General features: G+C 38.3%; 2 protein-coding genes across 5 annotated transcripts; both read right to left on the bottom strand.

Annotated features, from left to right (window-relative positions):
- Positions 1-621: 621 nt before the first annotated feature.
- On the bottom strand, positions 622-6,688 carry LOC126368975 (transcription factor Adf-1-like). 4 transcript variants are annotated; one of them, XM_050013248.1, is made up of 4 exons: positions 5,989-6,688; positions 5,541-5,700; positions 2,494-2,637; positions 622-1,148 (listed from the first exon to the last, which is right to left on the bottom strand). In XM_050013248.1, the coding sequence occupies exons 1-4, from the start codon at positions 6,119-6,121 to the stop codon at positions 773-775; spliced, it is 813 nt and encodes a 270-aa protein (XP_049869205.1). In that variant the 5' UTR covers positions 6,122-6,688; the 3' UTR covers positions 622-772. The 4 variants fall into 4 exon arrangements, with proteins under 4 accessions (XP_049869205.1, XP_049869206.1, XP_049869207.1 ...); XM_050013249.1 differs by having other exon boundaries at positions 5,541-5,682; XM_050013250.1 differs by lacking the exon at positions 2,494-2,637.
- Positions 6,689-10,433: 3,745 nt separating this feature from the next.
- Positions 10,434-17,592, bottom strand: LOC126368931 (glycosaminoglycan xylosylkinase homolog). The gene is made up of 6 exons (XM_050013177.1): positions 16,978-17,592; positions 16,685-16,822; positions 16,156-16,384; positions 15,652-15,847; positions 14,618-14,818; positions 10,434-13,988 (listed from the first exon to the last, which is right to left on the bottom strand). Exons 1-6 carry the CDS (start codon positions 17,275-17,277, stop codon positions 13,778-13,780), a joined length of 1,275 nt encoding a protein of 424 aa, XP_049869134.1. The 5' UTR covers positions 17,278-17,592; the 3' UTR covers positions 10,434-13,777.
- Positions 17,593-18,194: the final 602 nt, after the last annotated feature.

Raw genomic sequence — 18,194 nt, 5'->3', positions numbered from 1 at the left:
CAGAGGGCAGCAGTACTGTTAAACCAGGGCAATGGTTTCCCTCTTGCCTGGATGCCAAGATGGCGCCCAGAATAGTCTATTTCAAAGCCGTACTAGGACTCCTGTCCTCCGCTTCTGAATATTACTAACAGTACTGCTATTTTTCCCTAAAAAAAAGTAGCATGGAGAGTGTTTTAGACAAGAACGCTATACCGACAAGAGCGTGGCTCTTAAATTAGTGATGATCCGTTTTTCTCTAAAATAAAACAAAAAAAACGTCATCGGAATAAAATTTTATTAAATTCGGCAATGCTTATGATACAATGGCGTGTGCAAGTTAGCGAATCTGAAATAATTAAAATATTGATTTGTGGACTATTTCGTTTGATTTATTAATAAACTTGACTGGAATTACGTTTCGTTCAAGTACTATACTTTCTTACAGCACTATTGGCAATTGCGGGTAGGATAGCTGCTTCTCTTTTCCATCGTGTGGGTTGTGCAGTAGATTACCGACCTCATCAACTCTGGATAGCTGCAATTTATGACGTATCTGCTGTTTCAATTGTTGCTCATTTAACAAATAGCTTGCCTTGGTTTCAACCAGCCATATCCCTATTCCACTCTCCGTACATTTTCTAGCCACGTCCAAAAATATTACCATAGCAATTCTCATTTGGACTCTAAATAAATTAATTCGTAATTAGACTAATCATCTCCTGAATCCTGGCAAGGTTTTGGCGGTGTATTCTTATATAAGTAAGTATTTATATTTTATTTAAATTTAAGTTAGTTACCCTACACTACCCTCGATATTATCGAAGCTACATTCGCTAGCGGGAGTCACGTAAGGTAACTCCATTTGATGGCCGAATTCGGCTTCGTACAGGACCTGTTGGATCTTTAGTCGGGCTACGGCATTTTGTTTAGAGTTGAGCCGTTTCATGATTGGTGCACAGCTGAGGAGAAACAGTTCGTCGGGGTCGGTTCTGTTGCAGAGGCAAGGGTTTTCTTCGTCGACGGAGTTGAGGCGCGCTTTTTTCGGCGAGGGTTGTGATTCGTCGTCTTCCTCGTACTTGGTGTCGGGGAAAGAGAGGTCGGGCAGCGCTTGGATCTGTCGCTGCCGTAACTCCTCTTCGGCGTCCGAGTCGTCGATTTCTCTTTTGATACTGAAAACAAATGAACAGGGGGTTAAAAAGGACACATTGAAGCAATCATCCAATAAAGCAATTTTGCTATTTGACACTTGTGACATTGCGGACTAACTTTTATATGCGCAAATGTCAAATTGCATTATTGCTGATGTCATGATAATGGTAACCAAGATAGGATTGACAGTCAGATCAAAAAATGACAGTTATATGATCATGAAAAGGAAAACAATGAAATGGGAACGGAGAACTCTCAGCAAGTGAAGTAGATCTACCTAGACTGTAGTTTGTAAAAAAAAAAACTTATGGTTAGGTACTTTATCAACTGCATCTTTTCCAATGGCCTGGCCTGTCTGAAACTACAAGTTTTTTTTCGGGAGAACGGTTGACAATAAATAGGGTAGTTTCCAACTAGTCAAATCGGTTACTTTTTACTAAACGTCAAAACAACAAATTACTGTGGAGTTTGTATGAAAAAGCAACCTGTGACGTCATAGAAAATGTGACAAAATGTCGCACTTATTATAACATTTTTCTTTATGGTTAAATAGAAAAAAAGAAAACGTTTTTTAGATCTGTCTTTATTTAGTACTTAATCAGAAATTATCATAATTTATCTTTGACCTAGGAAACTACCCAATTAGGTACTACAACTCAATTAGTACAAAGCAGTACTTTATAATCTCACTGTCCAATGACGACAAGTATATTTCATGGTGCTGTTAATGTTCGTGCATAGTGTTAGAATTTGGCTATTGATATGAATGAATTAGGATCTCATGATATGGTGGTGGACGAAGGTGTTTATGATAGCAATAATATGAAGGGTACCAGCCACGTAAGGCACAATACAGACAGAAGAGACGTAAGTAGACGCGTCGCCCATATGCGCCCTTTTATAAAAGCGTCTCGGGACCCAAAAGCCCAAAACATTACAAGTGGTTAATTCTTCCAACATCGGAAGTCATTATCATTACTGTAAACGCAAAAATATCCTAGAATCTTTTGTCTTTTTGCAAATATCCAGTTAGAACTTATGTATATCGCCAACTTAAGTAAACTTTCAACTGGATATTTGCAAAAAGGCCAAGAGAAAGATAAGGATATTATTGCGTTAATGGAAATAAGATTGGCCACCGGTGTTCAAAGATCTACCCAGGTAGATTGGGGGGAGGGGGAGGGGGACGCGACTGTGCCTGCGCCTCTTCTGTACGCGTCCGCGATGCGTCTTTGTCTGTTCTGCCTCGCTTGCGCATAAGTCCAGAACTGTATTCGATTGGATTATCAGGATTTTTCCGTTGAGAAGCTGATGCAATGATAATGATGATACGATACGACAGAAGACATGTAATAAGATACATACGCAGTTTCGGACTTGCCTTCCGCACAGGGGTTATTGGAATCCTCAAGGTGGGTTTCCGGCGAGGCGAGACAGTGTGAGAACAGACGATAGTTTATGTCTCGGTCCCCGTGTTTGGTTGCGCCTTCACTGCTTGGTTGGTGCTCGCTGCAACCATGAACGGTACTAGTTAGGCCGGCTATGTAGTGGATGCTATCCGAGGCCAATCTACAATAGGTCACGTCGAAAAAAGCTGAGTTAAGCTCGCCTTTGTACATGTTGGATTATTATGACTTTGGTTATGACTTTGAACGTCAATGGCGCTTAGAGCTTGATGCCAAGCGCGATGAATTGAAAGCCCGAACATCTGCGGCGATCAATTATACATAAGAACATATTTAAATGGTGTGCTCACATGCCCGCTATGTGTGAGGATCTTTCCCAACACGATTGGCTTCATGCGAGCACATGAACGTCGGAGTTGAAGCAGTCGCCGTAGCCGAAATCGGCTGGATCACATCATTTATTTGTAAGTACTTTGTTTCTGGGCAATAAAGAAATAAACAAGCACCTAATAATGAGTAAAACTATCTAATCAGGAGAATGTAAAAGTCCAGGGCTTGTATTTTTTTTTCTAGCCTATTTTGTCCCTATCCTGGAAGGGAAGGCCTTAAAACTAATACATTCGCATCAAATTGAGAACCTCCTTCTTTTATGAAGTCAGTTAAACAGAATACAGAAAGAAACATCATTAGAACTGTTTGCCAATTTAATAATATAATGCATCATTATCATCATCAATATAATGCTATCGACGCCTTTTAACAGACTTCACAATAAAGGCGGATATTTATATTTTTTTCTCGTTTTTCGTTACTTGGTAAAATAAGTAGACCCTTGATTCGCAACAATCAAATAAGAAATATAAGAAAATAAATAAAAATAAAAAAATCCAAAGGATGGATAGACAACATTTTTTATAAAAAAAAAATACAGTCTGGCATATAAACGTGTTGATCCTACTCACCTAATGGTGCTATAGTACAGTTATGTTCATATTTGATAACCACTGAACACCACCACACCATGAGTTATGAATAAAAAAACAAATAACTCTTATCATTCTTCCTTTAACTTTTCTGGTTGATGATCGTAGCTTTGAATTTTGGCCCATTAGACTTCTACTTCTTTCTAGAGGCGATACAATTTAGGAGCGTTGGTCTTTCTAAATTAATTTGACAAACGCTGATTGGCTGTTAGGTCATCGGTCGTACGTACTTCTTTTTTCTAGCATATAATTGTACTCTTTCTATTTCTCTTTTGTTATGTATTTCCTGTTTGTGTAATAAAGTATTTGTTATGTTGTTACCTATGTTCCTCGTTTTTGCAATAGTCCTTGAGAGGATACAGGGCGTCGTATGAGTACGACGCCCTGAGCGGAGGTTCATGTCCACCTGGGCATCCTCAGGTCTATTTTTACGCCTTTTGTTAAAGTACTTTTTCTTGCATGACTGACTGATTGATGATGGGTCGAGTGTGGGACATGCTTAAAATGCCTTTGCTTGCTTCACTCTTGCCTTGAAGAGGCCCAGATTGTACTTAAAACTAGAAACAGATTCTATTGTTATGAAGAACACCATTATCTCCCTAGCATTACCCCGTTTTTCACAGGCTCCGCTTACCTAACCTGAAGATTTGACAGGTCCGGTTTTACAGAAGCAAGCCTGTCGGACCTTCCAACCCGCGAAGGGAAAACCAGCCCATACAGGTTAGGTCACATACCTCCGAAAACGCATTTCTCGGGAACGGTTTCCTCACGATGTTTTTCTTCACCGCTGAACACGTGATTGCTATGAAGGACACCAATTAATATTGTCATTAACAAAAATGGTTGACAACCATCAAAATGGTGTTCGTCACTCATAGCAATAACGTATATTATAACCTAGGTACATGCGGAGTGGTTACGCCAAATATACAGAATGTTAGTAAAATCGTAACGAATACTGAGGGGGATAATTCAGACCATGAGTCTGAGTTGATATCAAGTGGATTTTCCTAACGGAAAATTCATGATTATTTTTGTGATTTTTTTTAAATTATTTTCAGTTCCTTACATTTGCGACGGAAAATTCCACTTGATATCAACTATGAATTATCCCTCAAAGTTTTCCTTACGATGTCACTAACACCCGGTATTGCTTATATTTTCAATGTTGGTGCCTCCTAACCTACCCTCATTCTTATCTTGAATGTGTGTACCGAACCAATCGCGAGCCGCAGACAATTACCCTCGGATGGCTAAAGAGGTCAGTCCGATGACTTCTCGATAGAGGTCTGACGTGGAACTCTCAGCCCGCGATATATATCGCGTGGGATGGAATTGACTACTCCCCAATAAGTACCAGGCATTGTGCTTATAATTGTCGTTCCTGGATACTCGTCGACCTAATAAGTAATAACCTTATTTGGAGAGAAAGGAAATGCACCTCACCTTCGTTTGACAGGTAAGTACCAACAAAATTTATAGTCTACTGAATTCGAACAAATATTTATTTGCATTCGCGGCCACGGAGATATATATTCCTTATTCTTTCGTGAAAATTGCGTTTGACTCTCACCGTGTGGTTGCAGGTTCAAATTCCGGGCCTAAACCAATGATTTTTGAATTTGTTTTCGAATTCATGTTTGCTCAGCTGTAAAGGAAAACATCGCGTGGAAACCCACACTCACGTGAAATGCGTTTTGGAAGTAATACGATCTAACCTGTATTGGGATTTTACCTTTCGGGTTGGAAGGTCATATCTTCTGTAAATAACCGGACCTGTGAAATCTTCAGATTGGGTTAGCGGACCCTGTGATAAAGGGATAACGATAGAGGGAGATGGTGGTCTAATTTATGTCAATATTTTAGTTAGTTATTTGTTTATTCGTTAGTTATTAGTTTGTTATTCATTGAGTTTTATTTCAAGTATCCATTTTCTACATTTTGAAGCTATTTTATTTAACGCATATTAGTCTACGTCTACTAGTCGGCGTCTATACGGTGCATCTCTAATATCAATACATACGTGACTTCGCTCTTTGGTTCGACATGGGGCAGAAGGAACCTCATGGCATAGTGGTATGGCCACCTCGTCCGCCCCCCGTGAGTCCTCTGCAACTTAATGAAGGAGTCTCTGAGTGACCGCCACCGTTTCTTACACTCCGCTTCTGTGGTAACCACATTACCTAAATAATTATTAAGTTACAATATCTGCTTTTTCATACATTTTCTGGTATAAAAGTAACACATACAATCAAACCATCAAATCAAATGTTTTTAGGAATAAATTTAAAACCTTTTTGTTAAACAAACTATGTCCATAACATAAACAGCCTATATACGTCTCACTGCTGGGCACAGACCTTCAATCAGCCAGAGGGGGTATATACTACGTTGTTCCGATTTAAAGGCAATTAAGAATAAATACCGTTAATCTTTACAACTTTAAAAGGTAAACAAAGTGATGAACTCACCGGAGACATTGAGCGCCTCTTGTACGTCCTTCCAAGCTTCGTCACGAAGTTTCGTCTTATTAAAGCCGCTGACTGACTTGTCATACAGAATTGGCCGTTTCTCCACCTCCTTAATAAGGTCTATCTCATTCATTGTCTAAAGATTTATTTTCGACTATTTATATTTAACTACCTATTGAAACTTTGACGTTGTCTCTTCCAGGAGTTTCCAGGAGCGCAGGGATATTAAGCTAAATTATACTAAGCGGTCTAAAAATAATATATTGCGATATTTTTCCACCTTAGCAACACCATAGTTGCAGAACTTTTTTTTACCAAATCCCAAATACTTAAGCATTTACCGCGAAAAATAATGTTTAAATAGATTTAGAACACCGAGTGTCAACAAAAGCAAATTGATAAGTTAATAAGAAACAAACGAGTCTTTTCGCCAAGTCACCGTAAAACAAATCTTCCCGAATTTAGAATTTGTATTTCGAACGAAAGTGTTTACACGAGTGAAACGCGCTCATTCCTTAACACTAAAAAGTCGATCTTTTTCTCGAAAAAGTGTTTTTATTTTGTTTCTTTCTGCTAGCAAATTTATTACTGTTTAGTTTAGACGTTAGAGCAGCGGGGTTAGAAACCGGGGGTGCGTGCGTCCGGCTTGGTACTGAAGGGTGCCGTGCGGGCCGCGCGTATCGAGCGACGCGGCCGGCGCGGCGCGGCGGCGCACGGCAACGCGCCCCGCGCCTGGAGAGGGTTAACCCTCATACACACTCACGCTAGTCATGTTTGCGGTGTTATGTTGAGTGCTGCCGAGTTTACTCGCATACAGATTGATATAAGTATTCTTTACATTACACTTACACTTTTGTACCTAATTCATAATAAAACTACTTAGTTTTTCACTGGCGACTTCGTCCGCGTACGTACTTGTACACATCGCAACAAGCACTAAGTCCGTCCCTATCGTAAATACTCTAATTACATCCATCCTTGGTATTATCCAGTAAGTAGGTACCATACTACCTATACAATGTCCGTCTCTGGGTTTCGTTTTGATCTATGTATGCGTCAATTATCATCCAAATTAGCCGTGGTTTAGGCGGGAAAAGATAATGGGTAATTTTCGCATTTTTAATAGTAGGTAATTTGGGTGTGCATTCAAGTCAGCATACCGCGCGAGTGTCGCGTGAGACAGAGTACTGCGGGGTAGAAGGTAAGAGGGAAACCACTATCTATTTTTTCCTAAAAAGTAGCATGGAGGATGCTACACCGACAAGAGCGTGGCCCTTAAATTAGTGATGATTCAAGTCAGGGATGTTATGGATATGAACTTTCGGTTACGGATTGGATACACATTTTAAGAATTATTATTTTACCGGATACTGTTTCGGATACGGATAATAAAATATTTCAGATTATCCGTTAGTATCGGATAATTACGGTTACCTACTGATACTATTTTTTTAAGGAATTTTAAAACTAAAATACAAATAGGTGATAAAGTGGTTTTACCTATTTATAACAACAAGTTATATACCTATGTTATGACGAAAAAAGAAGAAAAAAACAACCCTGCGCGCGGCTTCTGGTGTACGAATTTTTTATTTCGGATTCGGTTACGTTTACGGATTTTTATATCGGATATCCGATAGTGTCGGTTACTGTTACGGAGCTCCCAAACATCCCTGATTCAAGTCAGACCATACAAAACCCTAAGTACCTACACGCGAGCTAACCGAAAGGCACAACAAAGCATTTACTATACTTTGTCACTCCACACAATTTTAAGCCGAGCAGCACCATTGTGAATGGACCCTTATAAACTTCCCCTCGTTAATACGTCACCCCCAATCAATGAATTAATTTAAAACAAGGGTACAGATTGACGATTAGTGATAGTATTATTATAATTTGAAACGTGCTTTCATCTTTTTTAATGTTTCCTTTCTTCACGTAGCCTGTACCTGCACCTGTAAGTTAGACAGGGAGTTTAGATATTCTTTTTTAATGGTAATTAATGGCATGCGTTATAGCCGTGGTATTATAATGAGCGTGTTACAAGTTTAATTCAATGGAACTTTTCAGTACTCTTCTAACGGCCTCCGTGGTGCAGTGGTTGAGCGTTGGGCCCACGATCCGGAGGTCCCGGGTTCGAATCCCGATGGGGACATATCACAAAAAAATCACTTTGTGATAGTTTGGTTAGGACATTACAGGTTGATCACGTGATTGTCCGAAAGTAAGATGACCCGTGCTTCGGAAGGCACGTTAAGCCATTGGTCACGGTTACTACTTACTGATGAAAGTATGTACTCGTTAGAAGTACATGAGCCATGTCAGGGGCCTTTGGCGGCTCAGTAATAACTCTGACACCAAGGTTGCTCTGGTTGGTACTTCTGTACTAAGTTTACTTATAGCTAAAATGAAGGTGTGTGATAGATACATCACGCGTGTGTTCCAGAAGGAGTAGGCAGAGTTATACCTACACATCTACACCTCGTCAGCTATAGATCTAGGTTCCATGACCATGGTCAAGTGGGATAGGTAAGAAATAGGTGTTTAGCAGTTACTTTTCTAGGTAATTCGAGAACTTTACGATTTACTTATGTGGGTACGGTCACAAGCATTAATATGTATACACTTTGGTACCATGTCACATTAACTTTTTTGACAAATTGAACTGTAAGTTTCACTAAATGTCAAATACACTTCTCATCAAAAAAATCGAAACACCTTGCAAGTTTACGTTTTGTCAGGATTATCAGAAAAATGTGTACATTTAGGAATAAATGTTAAATGTCGTTTAATAGTGAGTAATATGAGCTTATCAAATCTTAATGTTAATGTTCTAAATTTAAATGAATTTTTCATAGGTTTCGTATTTTGTTAAATGAGTCATTTTTATTCCGTATGGAGTATAAAGGAAATGGATAAAACAACACACGTAAATGAAAACAAAAGCTAAAAAACGTTTATTTAATAACTTGTATTCCCTCCCCGAGCTCTAATTACTGCTTCCATACGCGGTTATGCGGTTCTTCATCGATCGGATGAGAGTCACGATCACATGCTGTGGTATATTGTCCCATTCCTCTTGGACTGCATCTTGCAGCTGGCTAAGTGTTTCTGGGGCAGGATCTCTTGCTCGAATTCGTCTCTTTAATTCATCCCACAGATGTTCAATGGGATTCATGTCCGGGCTTCTTGCTGGCCATTCCATAATAGAGATATCGACTTCGTTAAGATAATCTCGTACGACGCCCGCGGTGTGAGCCCTAGCATTGTCGTGCATGAATATGAAGCCGTTGCCAATAAAATGTGCATAGGGCATCACATGAGGCTCGAGACACTCTTCGACGTACCGATGACAGTTTAGTGCAGGCAGACGTGGCCCAGACACGAAAGCAAGCTCTGTCTTACCGTCGGCGCTGATTCCTCCCCAAACCGTCCACGAACCGCCACCATAGCTGACCTTTTCTTCAATGCAGCATTGTGCATAGCGTTCTCCGTCTCTTCTGTAGACCTTGTTCCTTCCGTCGTTACCATACAGCATAATTTTACACTCATCAGAAAAGAGAACTTTGCTCCACTGTAGGTATGACCAATTTAGGTGCTCACGTGCAAAGTTAAGGCGCGCTCTTCGATGGTCTGCAGTTAATTTCGGCCCATTTGCTGGCTTATGCGGTACCAGTCCACGATCCTTCAACCTTCTTCTAATTGTAGAGTCACTTACAGCCACCCTTCGTACAACACGAAGCCGCTGCTGCAGTTGAAAAGCGTTAAGGCGTCGATTTCTTAAAGAAGTTGTTACAATAAATCGATCATCTCGCTCAGAAGTGACCCGATTCCTGCCAGATCCTGAACGGCGCGTGAACAAACCAGTCTCCCGATAACGTTTATAGACTCTATGAACAGATGACAGGCTTAGATGCAGTCTTGCAGCCACAACACGCTGACTAAGGCCAGAATCCAGCAATGCCACAACTTGGGCGGCTTCTGTGGGCGAAGTATCCATACGTTTTAGAAAAAAAACCTTTTTTCAGACGTCCCAAAGTCACAGTATTGAAATAAAAAACAAAAAGTTTAAGGATAGGCGCCAATTTTTAGTTTTTAAACGCTAAATGTACTCCAACCCTAAACACACATTTGTCTCAAAACAGTGATTCATTTCGTTTATAAGATAAACAAATGAAATTCTAATTTTGAATTTAGAATTTTCGCTTATTACTGTAATGGCCAAACTGCCAGCTATACATTTATGTATTTTTTTTCATCGTATGAATTCTTTTTTGTGTTAAATTCGGACAGAAACAATGAAAACGGAAGTGTTTCGATTTTTTTGATGAGAAGTGTCTGTTAGTGCGACAGAGTCCTAAAGTGGGTACATAATATTGCTCATGCATGACTGTGCCTACTAATTTTACGTCAGTAGTATCAATAGATAATAAAAGTCAATACAGGTAATAAAATACTTTTGTACTTGAAAAAATAAATTTTATAACATAAAACCTCCTACGAGTAAACTGTCCAATTCTCAAAATGTATAACACCATCTAAAATTATCATCAATAGGTAAGTCTAAGTATATCTCTCGGAACTTTCTTATGGCAGTGAACTTAATATACAGGGTGTTAGTGACATCGTATCGAAAACTGAGGGATGATTCAGGTCATCATTCTGAATTGATATCAAGTGGAATTTTCCATCGCAAAAGTATTGAAAACAATTTAAAAAAAATCATGAATTTTCCGACAGGAAAATCCACTTGAAATCAACTCAGAATCATGGTCTGAATCATTCCGAGAATCCCCTTCAGTACTTATTCGTTACGGTGTCACTAACACCCTGTATATAAACGTACTAGAAGGTTAAAATGCCACATTGAAGCAGTTCATTTAAAAAAGCAATATTGTTTGGGATATTGTCATTTCGCATTTGCTGACATTGCTCTATTGCTCCGCTGCAATATTGCTTTTTAGATGAATTGCTTAAATGTGGCCTTTTTAGACCATGTATTTGAGTGTATAAACATTATAACAAAAATAGATAAGTATTAATCTTAGATCAAAACATAAAAGTGGAAGATCTCACATTGAATATTTATACATATATAAACTCACGGCTATTTCCCACCGGGGTAAGCAGAGACTACGGAATTCCATTTGCTTCGATCCTGACATACTTCTCTTGCTTCCTGCACATTCATCAACCGTTTCATACACGCACGCCGGTTCGGAGTATATCGTACTGAACCTTTTCTAAGGGCATAACATTTGAAATATTTATTTATTAATTTATTTTTATTTACACATTTATTGTCACTAAACATTGTTACAAACATTAATAATATAACGTCGTTTAACCCTAAGAGGGTTTCTCCCGACACCATACCCACAACACGTATTAACGTTGTATTGTATTGTGACATACAACGAAAGGGCCCGTCCGATATAGACCTTTTTTTTTTTTGACGTGACTTATTGTAGATTTGCCGCAGATGGCATTAACTACTTGGCCGGACAAATGGGGAGCGCTGAAGGCTCTCACCCGGTACAACGTTTAAGACAACAGGCCTGAGGGTGCCCAGTTGGGCGCGAACCTCGGCTCAGGGCGTCGTCTGAGAGGAAAAATATTTGAAAGAATTAATCGACCCTAGTGGGTCGATAGCGATAAGCGCTGAATGAGGGAAATCGTCGACCACGCCGGCGGGGTCGGTATCGGGGACCTGAAGTGTTTGGTGTCGCGAGCTGATTGGCTGCCTCTATGGCTAGAGGTCCGATATAGACCTATATAGATAGATTTTATTGAATACTGTATTTTGGAAATAAGCCCATCGTACATTCCAGACAAGTGCTTTTCGGAGAAATGTGACCTAACCTGTATTGGGCTGGTTTTCCCTTCGCGGGTTGGAAGGCCAGACAGGCAGTCGCGTCTGTAAAAAAACCGGACCTGTCAAATCTTCTTTAATAAGCGGACCCTGTGATACGGAATAACGGAGATGATGTTCGTTACATTCTTCAGTGTGCAGCAAGGAATCCTTATCATCATTAGATGATGATGATGAATACGTTTGTTATGCAGAATGGCAACCAGCCATCACATTGATTAACTAACTTATACATATTGTGTTCATTTTAGAGATGTTGATTGAAATATCAATTAAGTGAACATTAGCACTTTAAAACTTAAAACTATTATTATCTCTGCGAACTGATTAGGATGTCTCTTCACTAATGGGTAGTTCCAGGGTCACCTTACCTAACCTGAAGATTTGACAGGTCCGGTTTTTTACAGAAACGACTGCCTGTCTGACTTTACAACCCGCGAAGGGAAACCAGCCCAATACAGGTTAAGTCACATACCTCCGAAAATGCATTTCTCGGGAATGTGGGTTTCCTCGCGATGTTTTCCTTCACCGCTAAGCACATATAGTACAAAGCTGGGCCATATAGTATAAAACTTTAATAAACTTGCCATTTTGCCTTTCACTTATAATTAAAACATTTTGTCATCGTGTTGAAAAATAAGATTTCATATTTAATCACATTCGAATAATACTATGACACATAATACTAATTACAAAATAGCCTTTTTCTGTGAATGTTATAGAAACGAATAACGCATGCGTGAAGACCAATAAGCCCATCACTTCACAGTGCAAAAAGCTGTATCTGTTTCATCACTACACTGTACGCCAAGTCGTGCTAACAAAAGGAATTGAATTTTAAATACTTAGCTTTCAACCGATTATCGTTTGAAGGAATGAAACATTATGTTTTTCATTGTTCATATCACATTTTTGTCTTAATACATTGGCATAGAATAAAAAAATAAAACGTGTAGAAGGGACACTCCCCGCCCCGCACTGATGCGAACCTCGCCCCGTGTATGGGCTACTAAATCAATAAGACGCAAGGAGCGCGCCCGGACTTTTTACAACAAGATTTCTATTGTCCCATAATCAACCGGAGCATACGAGTATGGAGCATACTCCACCACGCTGCTCCACTGCGGGTAAACAAACACGAAAAATTTAAATTCTTTTCAATATTGCACGTGAAATTCAATAGTTTCGAGAAAAGGTTATAATCGCAATGTTCAAATAATTGTGTGCGACAGTCAGTAGGTTTAGGACCGAACCCATTTTCGGCCACGACCTTATATTCGGCCGAAACTTTTGGTCGACACCAGACCGAAACCGAAAGTTCCGGGCTCTAATAATCATAGTTTAGAGTTTTCCAAGTGCATAATTATTTCAATGTTGCACCAAAAACTACATTTGACATTTAGAATTTACCTTAAAACAGTTTTAACACGTTGAACGCCAGACTTCATGGTCTAGCCGAGTGTGTTGCGGGAGAGATGTCAAATGGTAGACACTGGTGTTTGTCGCGTCGCGTTTTCTTAAGCGGCCTATTATTTTTTAGTTATTTCCAGACAATATTCACATAAAAGTCTCTACGATTTTTGGACAATTCTCACATTTTTGCTGTGGCCCCAGGGGCATCCATCGCCGGGCAAATTGTGTCCGTCATGACGTTTAACGTGTTAAGACCGTAATTAAACAGAACTTTGTACAAAAGGTTACCTATTACCGGTTAGTGATTTAACCCCCCTAACCTAATACCTATTGGTGCCGATTCCTGCAGACACCAACTTAATTTTAATTTAGTTTGACAGTTCTAAGACTAGCTTCATCTCTGTCTTACACTCGTCGTAAGTGAAGGACGACAATATTTTTAGAGCTATCAGACTAAAATAAAATTAAGTTTTGCCTGCCAAAATCGAATAGGTGTTATATTTAGTATAAATCCTTAAAAACTTTGGCACTTCCGTATTTCCCTATGCAATACTGTATGGTAGCATATACTTTGAGCAGCCTCCGTTCGACCGCTTTATAATGTTCTTCAGTGGCTAACACCTCTCCTTGTAGAACTGACATCAATTTGATTGTGTCAGTCAGAACTCCTCCAGAGACCAGCTCCAAACGTTGCCACGTTGATTGGGATAATCTGAAGGAGAAATGTTAAAAGATTCAATAATTTATACAGGGTGTTAGTGACATCGTAACGAAAACTTTGAGAGATGATTTAGGCCATGATTCTGAGTTGATATTATGTGATTTTTTCCTTCGCAAATGTAACAGAAAATAATTTAATAAAACAGTAAAGCTTTTACGAATTTTCCGGCAGGAAAATTCTTTTGATATCAACTCAGAATCATCCCCCTCAATATTTGTTACAATGTCACTAACATTCTGTATCAATAAAAGCGAAAGGTCACTCACTCACTGACTGAATCACTCATCACAAAATCTCAGAATATACAAGTGCTAGAAGTCTGCAATTTTGAAGGGGTTTCTTTTAGCACGTAGGTTTTTAAGACGGGATTTTATGAAATTCAGCTCTCAAAGGGGTAAAAAGGGGTGGCAAAGTAAGTATGGTTTCTGAGTTAATATCAAGTGGAATTTTCCTATCGGATTTTTTTTCGAAATTTCTAATCGGATTCATGAACATTTTTGTGTTTTTTTAAATAATTTTCCGTTCTATACTTTTGCGACGGAAAATTCCACTTGATATCAACTTATAATCATGGCTTGAATCATCACTAACACCTATGTTTAAAAATATCAATAACTTACATGCAACATTGATACAACGGCGCTAATATATCCAACTCATCAACGGCCGGATTCCCGAGTCCTTTCCCATTGTCTAACAGTACTATTTTGTCCTTATATATTTCATATCGATGCCGATCGCCATTTTGTATCAGAAAGTCGAATATGGCAATGTCCACAAGGTTTAGTATCCTTTTCTGACTAAGAGACCCGGAGATCTTTCTGGAAATTTATGAATATTTCGTAAACATAAACAGCCTATATACGTCTCACAATCAACTGGAGCATACGAGTACGGAGCATACTCCACCACGCTGCTACACTGCGGGTAAACAAACATGAAAATTTGAAATTCTTTTTAATATTGCACATGAAATTAAATAGTTTGGAGAAAAGGTAATCGCAAAGTTTAAATAATTAGTGTGCGACAGAAAGTAGGTTTTAGGACCGAAGCCGAATTTCGGCTACGGCCTTAGATTCGGCCGAAACTTTTGATCGATTCCAGGCCGAAACCGAAAGTTTCGGGCACTAATAAATCATAGTTTACAATATTCCAAACGTGTAATTATTTTTAAATTCTTTTTTAATTTTTTTTTGTTTTTAAATTGTGACCTGATTTAAGGAAATAAATTAATATTTTACATGTTATTTCAATGTTGCACCAAAAACTAATATGGTGTAAAAGTGTCGCTATATGTGGTGGGTAAACAAAATGTTAATAGATGAGAGAACCTAACGAAAAGTCTAGACATTTCTATGGAATTTGTATAGAAATACGTGACCAAAGCCATTGGCCAAAGAATTGATTTGCAATCATTACGAAATCATCAATAGACATCATTGTTGTGCAATTTTTACTTAAAACAAATCAAAAGAAACAAGGGATTGATTTTTAATCATCTTAGACTGGCTTCTATTTCTAGATTACTGTTTTATACACATACACATAGGTACATATACTTACGCGTAGTGTTTGTTGGTATTGTGTATTCTAGTGTTTTATAATTTAATTTATACCAAAAAAATAGTAGGTAATTGATTAGTCGATTACTTACTTACAAAAGTCATTGTCCGTCTCCCAGTCCATCTTCCTGCTGCTATACGAACGTCTCCAGGGTGACTTGTGAACTCTAAACTGCTTATCCAGGTATAATATTGCTGCTCCTTCAATTTCACCTTTATCATTTGGGCATACAGTCTCATTTATTTTGCAGTAAAAGCACTTTCCGTATATACATAATGAACCGCTTTCTGAAATCAATAATTTTATTGCTTAAACATAATGTAACTGGAGACACAATAAATACAAAATATTATTATCATCAAAGGCTTTGATTTTATTTATTTGGTCTATTGCAAACGGTTTGCAGTGTGCATGAGGCATTTTTTTTTTAATATTATATGGCTATGCAAAAGATGCAACAAATAATAGAAAACATGAAAAAGATTGTATTCTACAAAAATTGTGCAATTCCAACAATTTTACATACATAGGGGTCAAATTGAGAACCTCTTTCTTTTTTGAAGTCTGAAAAACATGACATCTGTTATACTCATACCATTTTTCACCATAGTCCTTTTCAGCCCCATAGTAGCCACAGGTACAATTTCTCTATCAACATGTATCCGTCTAATAACAGAGGGCGCTATCCACTTGAAGTTCAGTACCATGGCGAGATAGTATGCGAAGACTTCAGAGTTGTGACGGTCAAAGCCCGCATATATGTTGCCTCTTATAACATCGGTCATCTGATACCGTTTGGGCTTGAAATATAGTTTTTGTTTACCCTGAAATAATGATATCATGTAAGTATCTATGTTTTCTCTGGTATAAAATTTTATTATACACATGATTTTGCCAGAATATTTTTTTGAGACATTGTATCCCAAACATAAAAATTCGGCAATGCATTAAAGTCGAAGATGTACGTATATGAAATACTAGGCTTAAGTGAAGATATCTTCCTGTTCTATTGTAATCCACCCCATGTAAGAATCCAAATACTATGATTAATGAAGAAGTTAAACCAATTATTTGTTTTCGTTAACATAGACAAAATACGACATATTTCATATGCATTTATATACCTCTAGGAGAAATAACAATTTCAGTTGCGTTCCTTTCGGCGCATTATCCACGAGTGCTATCTGTGAGGTGCGTATTGCATGTAAGAGAGGTCCCAGTGCACCATTTTCAACCGGGAACAAAGATTCGTCACTGGCCCACTGAAAACATAATATTATTACATATGAAAGCTTGTACTTGCTAAATAAAGCTAAAAATAGCACAAATTGGCAAGTAATAAATTAACTAACAGATGCTAGACAGTCAGGGTTATACACTGCACATTGCCAATAAAAATAAATTTAACTTTCCTTACCATTTCCGTGTCCCGCCAAATATTTTTTGTGTTAACATTTTGTGACGAATTAAACGAACTAATAAGATTTTTCTGTATACTTGTAAATTTTTGATTCTTGTTCTTATACTGAATAGGTAAATAGTTGAGATACTCATATATATCTTTGAAGACACTTGGCGCGTAATCAAGTTTAATACTGGGAACGTTAAAATTGGAAGGTCTTCTTCCTACAGTGTTTAAAGTGTAGAAGAAATATATATTCAGTCCTACAAGAATTAGGAGAAATAGAGAGAATCCAAAGGCGTAGTTCAGAGACATATCTTATGGTTAGAATTATTATGTCATAAGGACTTAATTACTCGATTAAACACTGAATACGACTACGAAACTTACATGGTTAAAGTATAACAAAATCTTTAAATAAATTACAGCCATTTCTGTCTTATACGCCACTTTGGAATAAGCATTTCATTGTCACTTAACGGCTTTAGAAATCCGTATAATTATATTTTATATAATTTGTTTATATAAATTTATGCAATACCGCACACGTAGTGATTACATTCATTCTGTACCGCACGCAAATGAGAAAACTCCAAGAAAACTCAAGAAAACTAGTCTGTATGTTTTGATTTTGGTAAAAATGACAGAAAACGTCACCCGTACGTCAGATTAACATTTTTTTTTTTTTGGTTTGGTTTTCCCCGAAGGGTAAGGCAAAGGGAACTATGCCCATACAGCCATGTCTGACGTATTTTTTTTTCTTGATGATTAATGAAATGGTGAAAGGTGATGAATGATGATGATGAAACCTAAGCCCCCACCCTCGGAGTAGACTCCTACTCCGAACCCCAAACGAATTAACTCAAAAGTCCGCATAAACTTTTGAGCTATGAAGCGGCTTCCTAGCACGAAGCGAAAATAGGCAGATACACTTTGTTTATTGAATACTCCAATGTAATAACACTCGCGAATGTCTTCCGACTAACTTAATGCGATCATTAACCACAAAACACCACTTCGTATTAATTATTTAGATTATTCAATGAAGAAAGCAACTGTCCCGTTCCCGTTTCCCGCTAAAAAGCCTCAGATTAACAAAGCCAAAGACAAAAGAGATTATTACATTGGTACCACTGATTCTAAAGCTGGCTATTCACTGCCCAACTTTAGGACTATTACAATTGCACCATTCCAGCCGGGTCGTGGACATGTCATGGACGATGCATAGCCAT

Source organism: Pectinophora gossypiella, chromosome 8 (genome assembly GCF_024362695.1).
Source record: "Pectinophora gossypiella chromosome 8, ilPecGoss1.1, whole genome shotgun sequence".
NCBI classification, from domain to species: domain Eukaryota; kingdom Metazoa; phylum Arthropoda; class Insecta; order Lepidoptera; family Gelechiidae; genus Pectinophora; species Pectinophora gossypiella.
Note: the sequence above shows the minus strand (reverse complement) of the source record. Positions and strands in the feature narration are given on the sequence as shown.

Excerpts from the sequence above, each read along its gene's own strand:
- LOC126368975 (XM_050013248.1), bottom strand. The coding sequence starts at position 6,121 with ATGAATGAGATAGACCTTATTAAGGAGGTGGAGAAACGGCCAATTCTG. Across the intron at positions 5,701-5,988 it reads AGAGGCGCTCAATGTCTCCG|GTAATGTGGTTACCACAGAA; the intron begins GTGAGTTCATCA and ends ATAATTATTTAG. Across the intron at positions 2,638-5,540 it reads GAACCAAAGAGCGAAGTCAC|CGAGCACCAACCAAGCAGTG; the intron begins GTATGTATTGAT and ends TCATGGTTGCAG.
- LOC126368931 (XM_050013177.1), bottom strand. The coding sequence starts at position 17,277 with ATGTCTCTGAACTACGCCTTTGGATTCTCTCTATTTCTCCTAATTCTT. Across the intron at positions 16,385-16,684 it reads AATTGTTATTTCTCCTAGAG|GGTAAACAAAAACTATATTT; the intron begins GTATATAAATGC and ends TCATTATTTCAG. Across the intron at positions 13,989-14,617 it reads CCGTTGTATCAATGTTGCAT|ATTATCCCAATCAACGTGGC; the intron begins GTAAGTTATTGA and ends TTTCTCCTTCAG.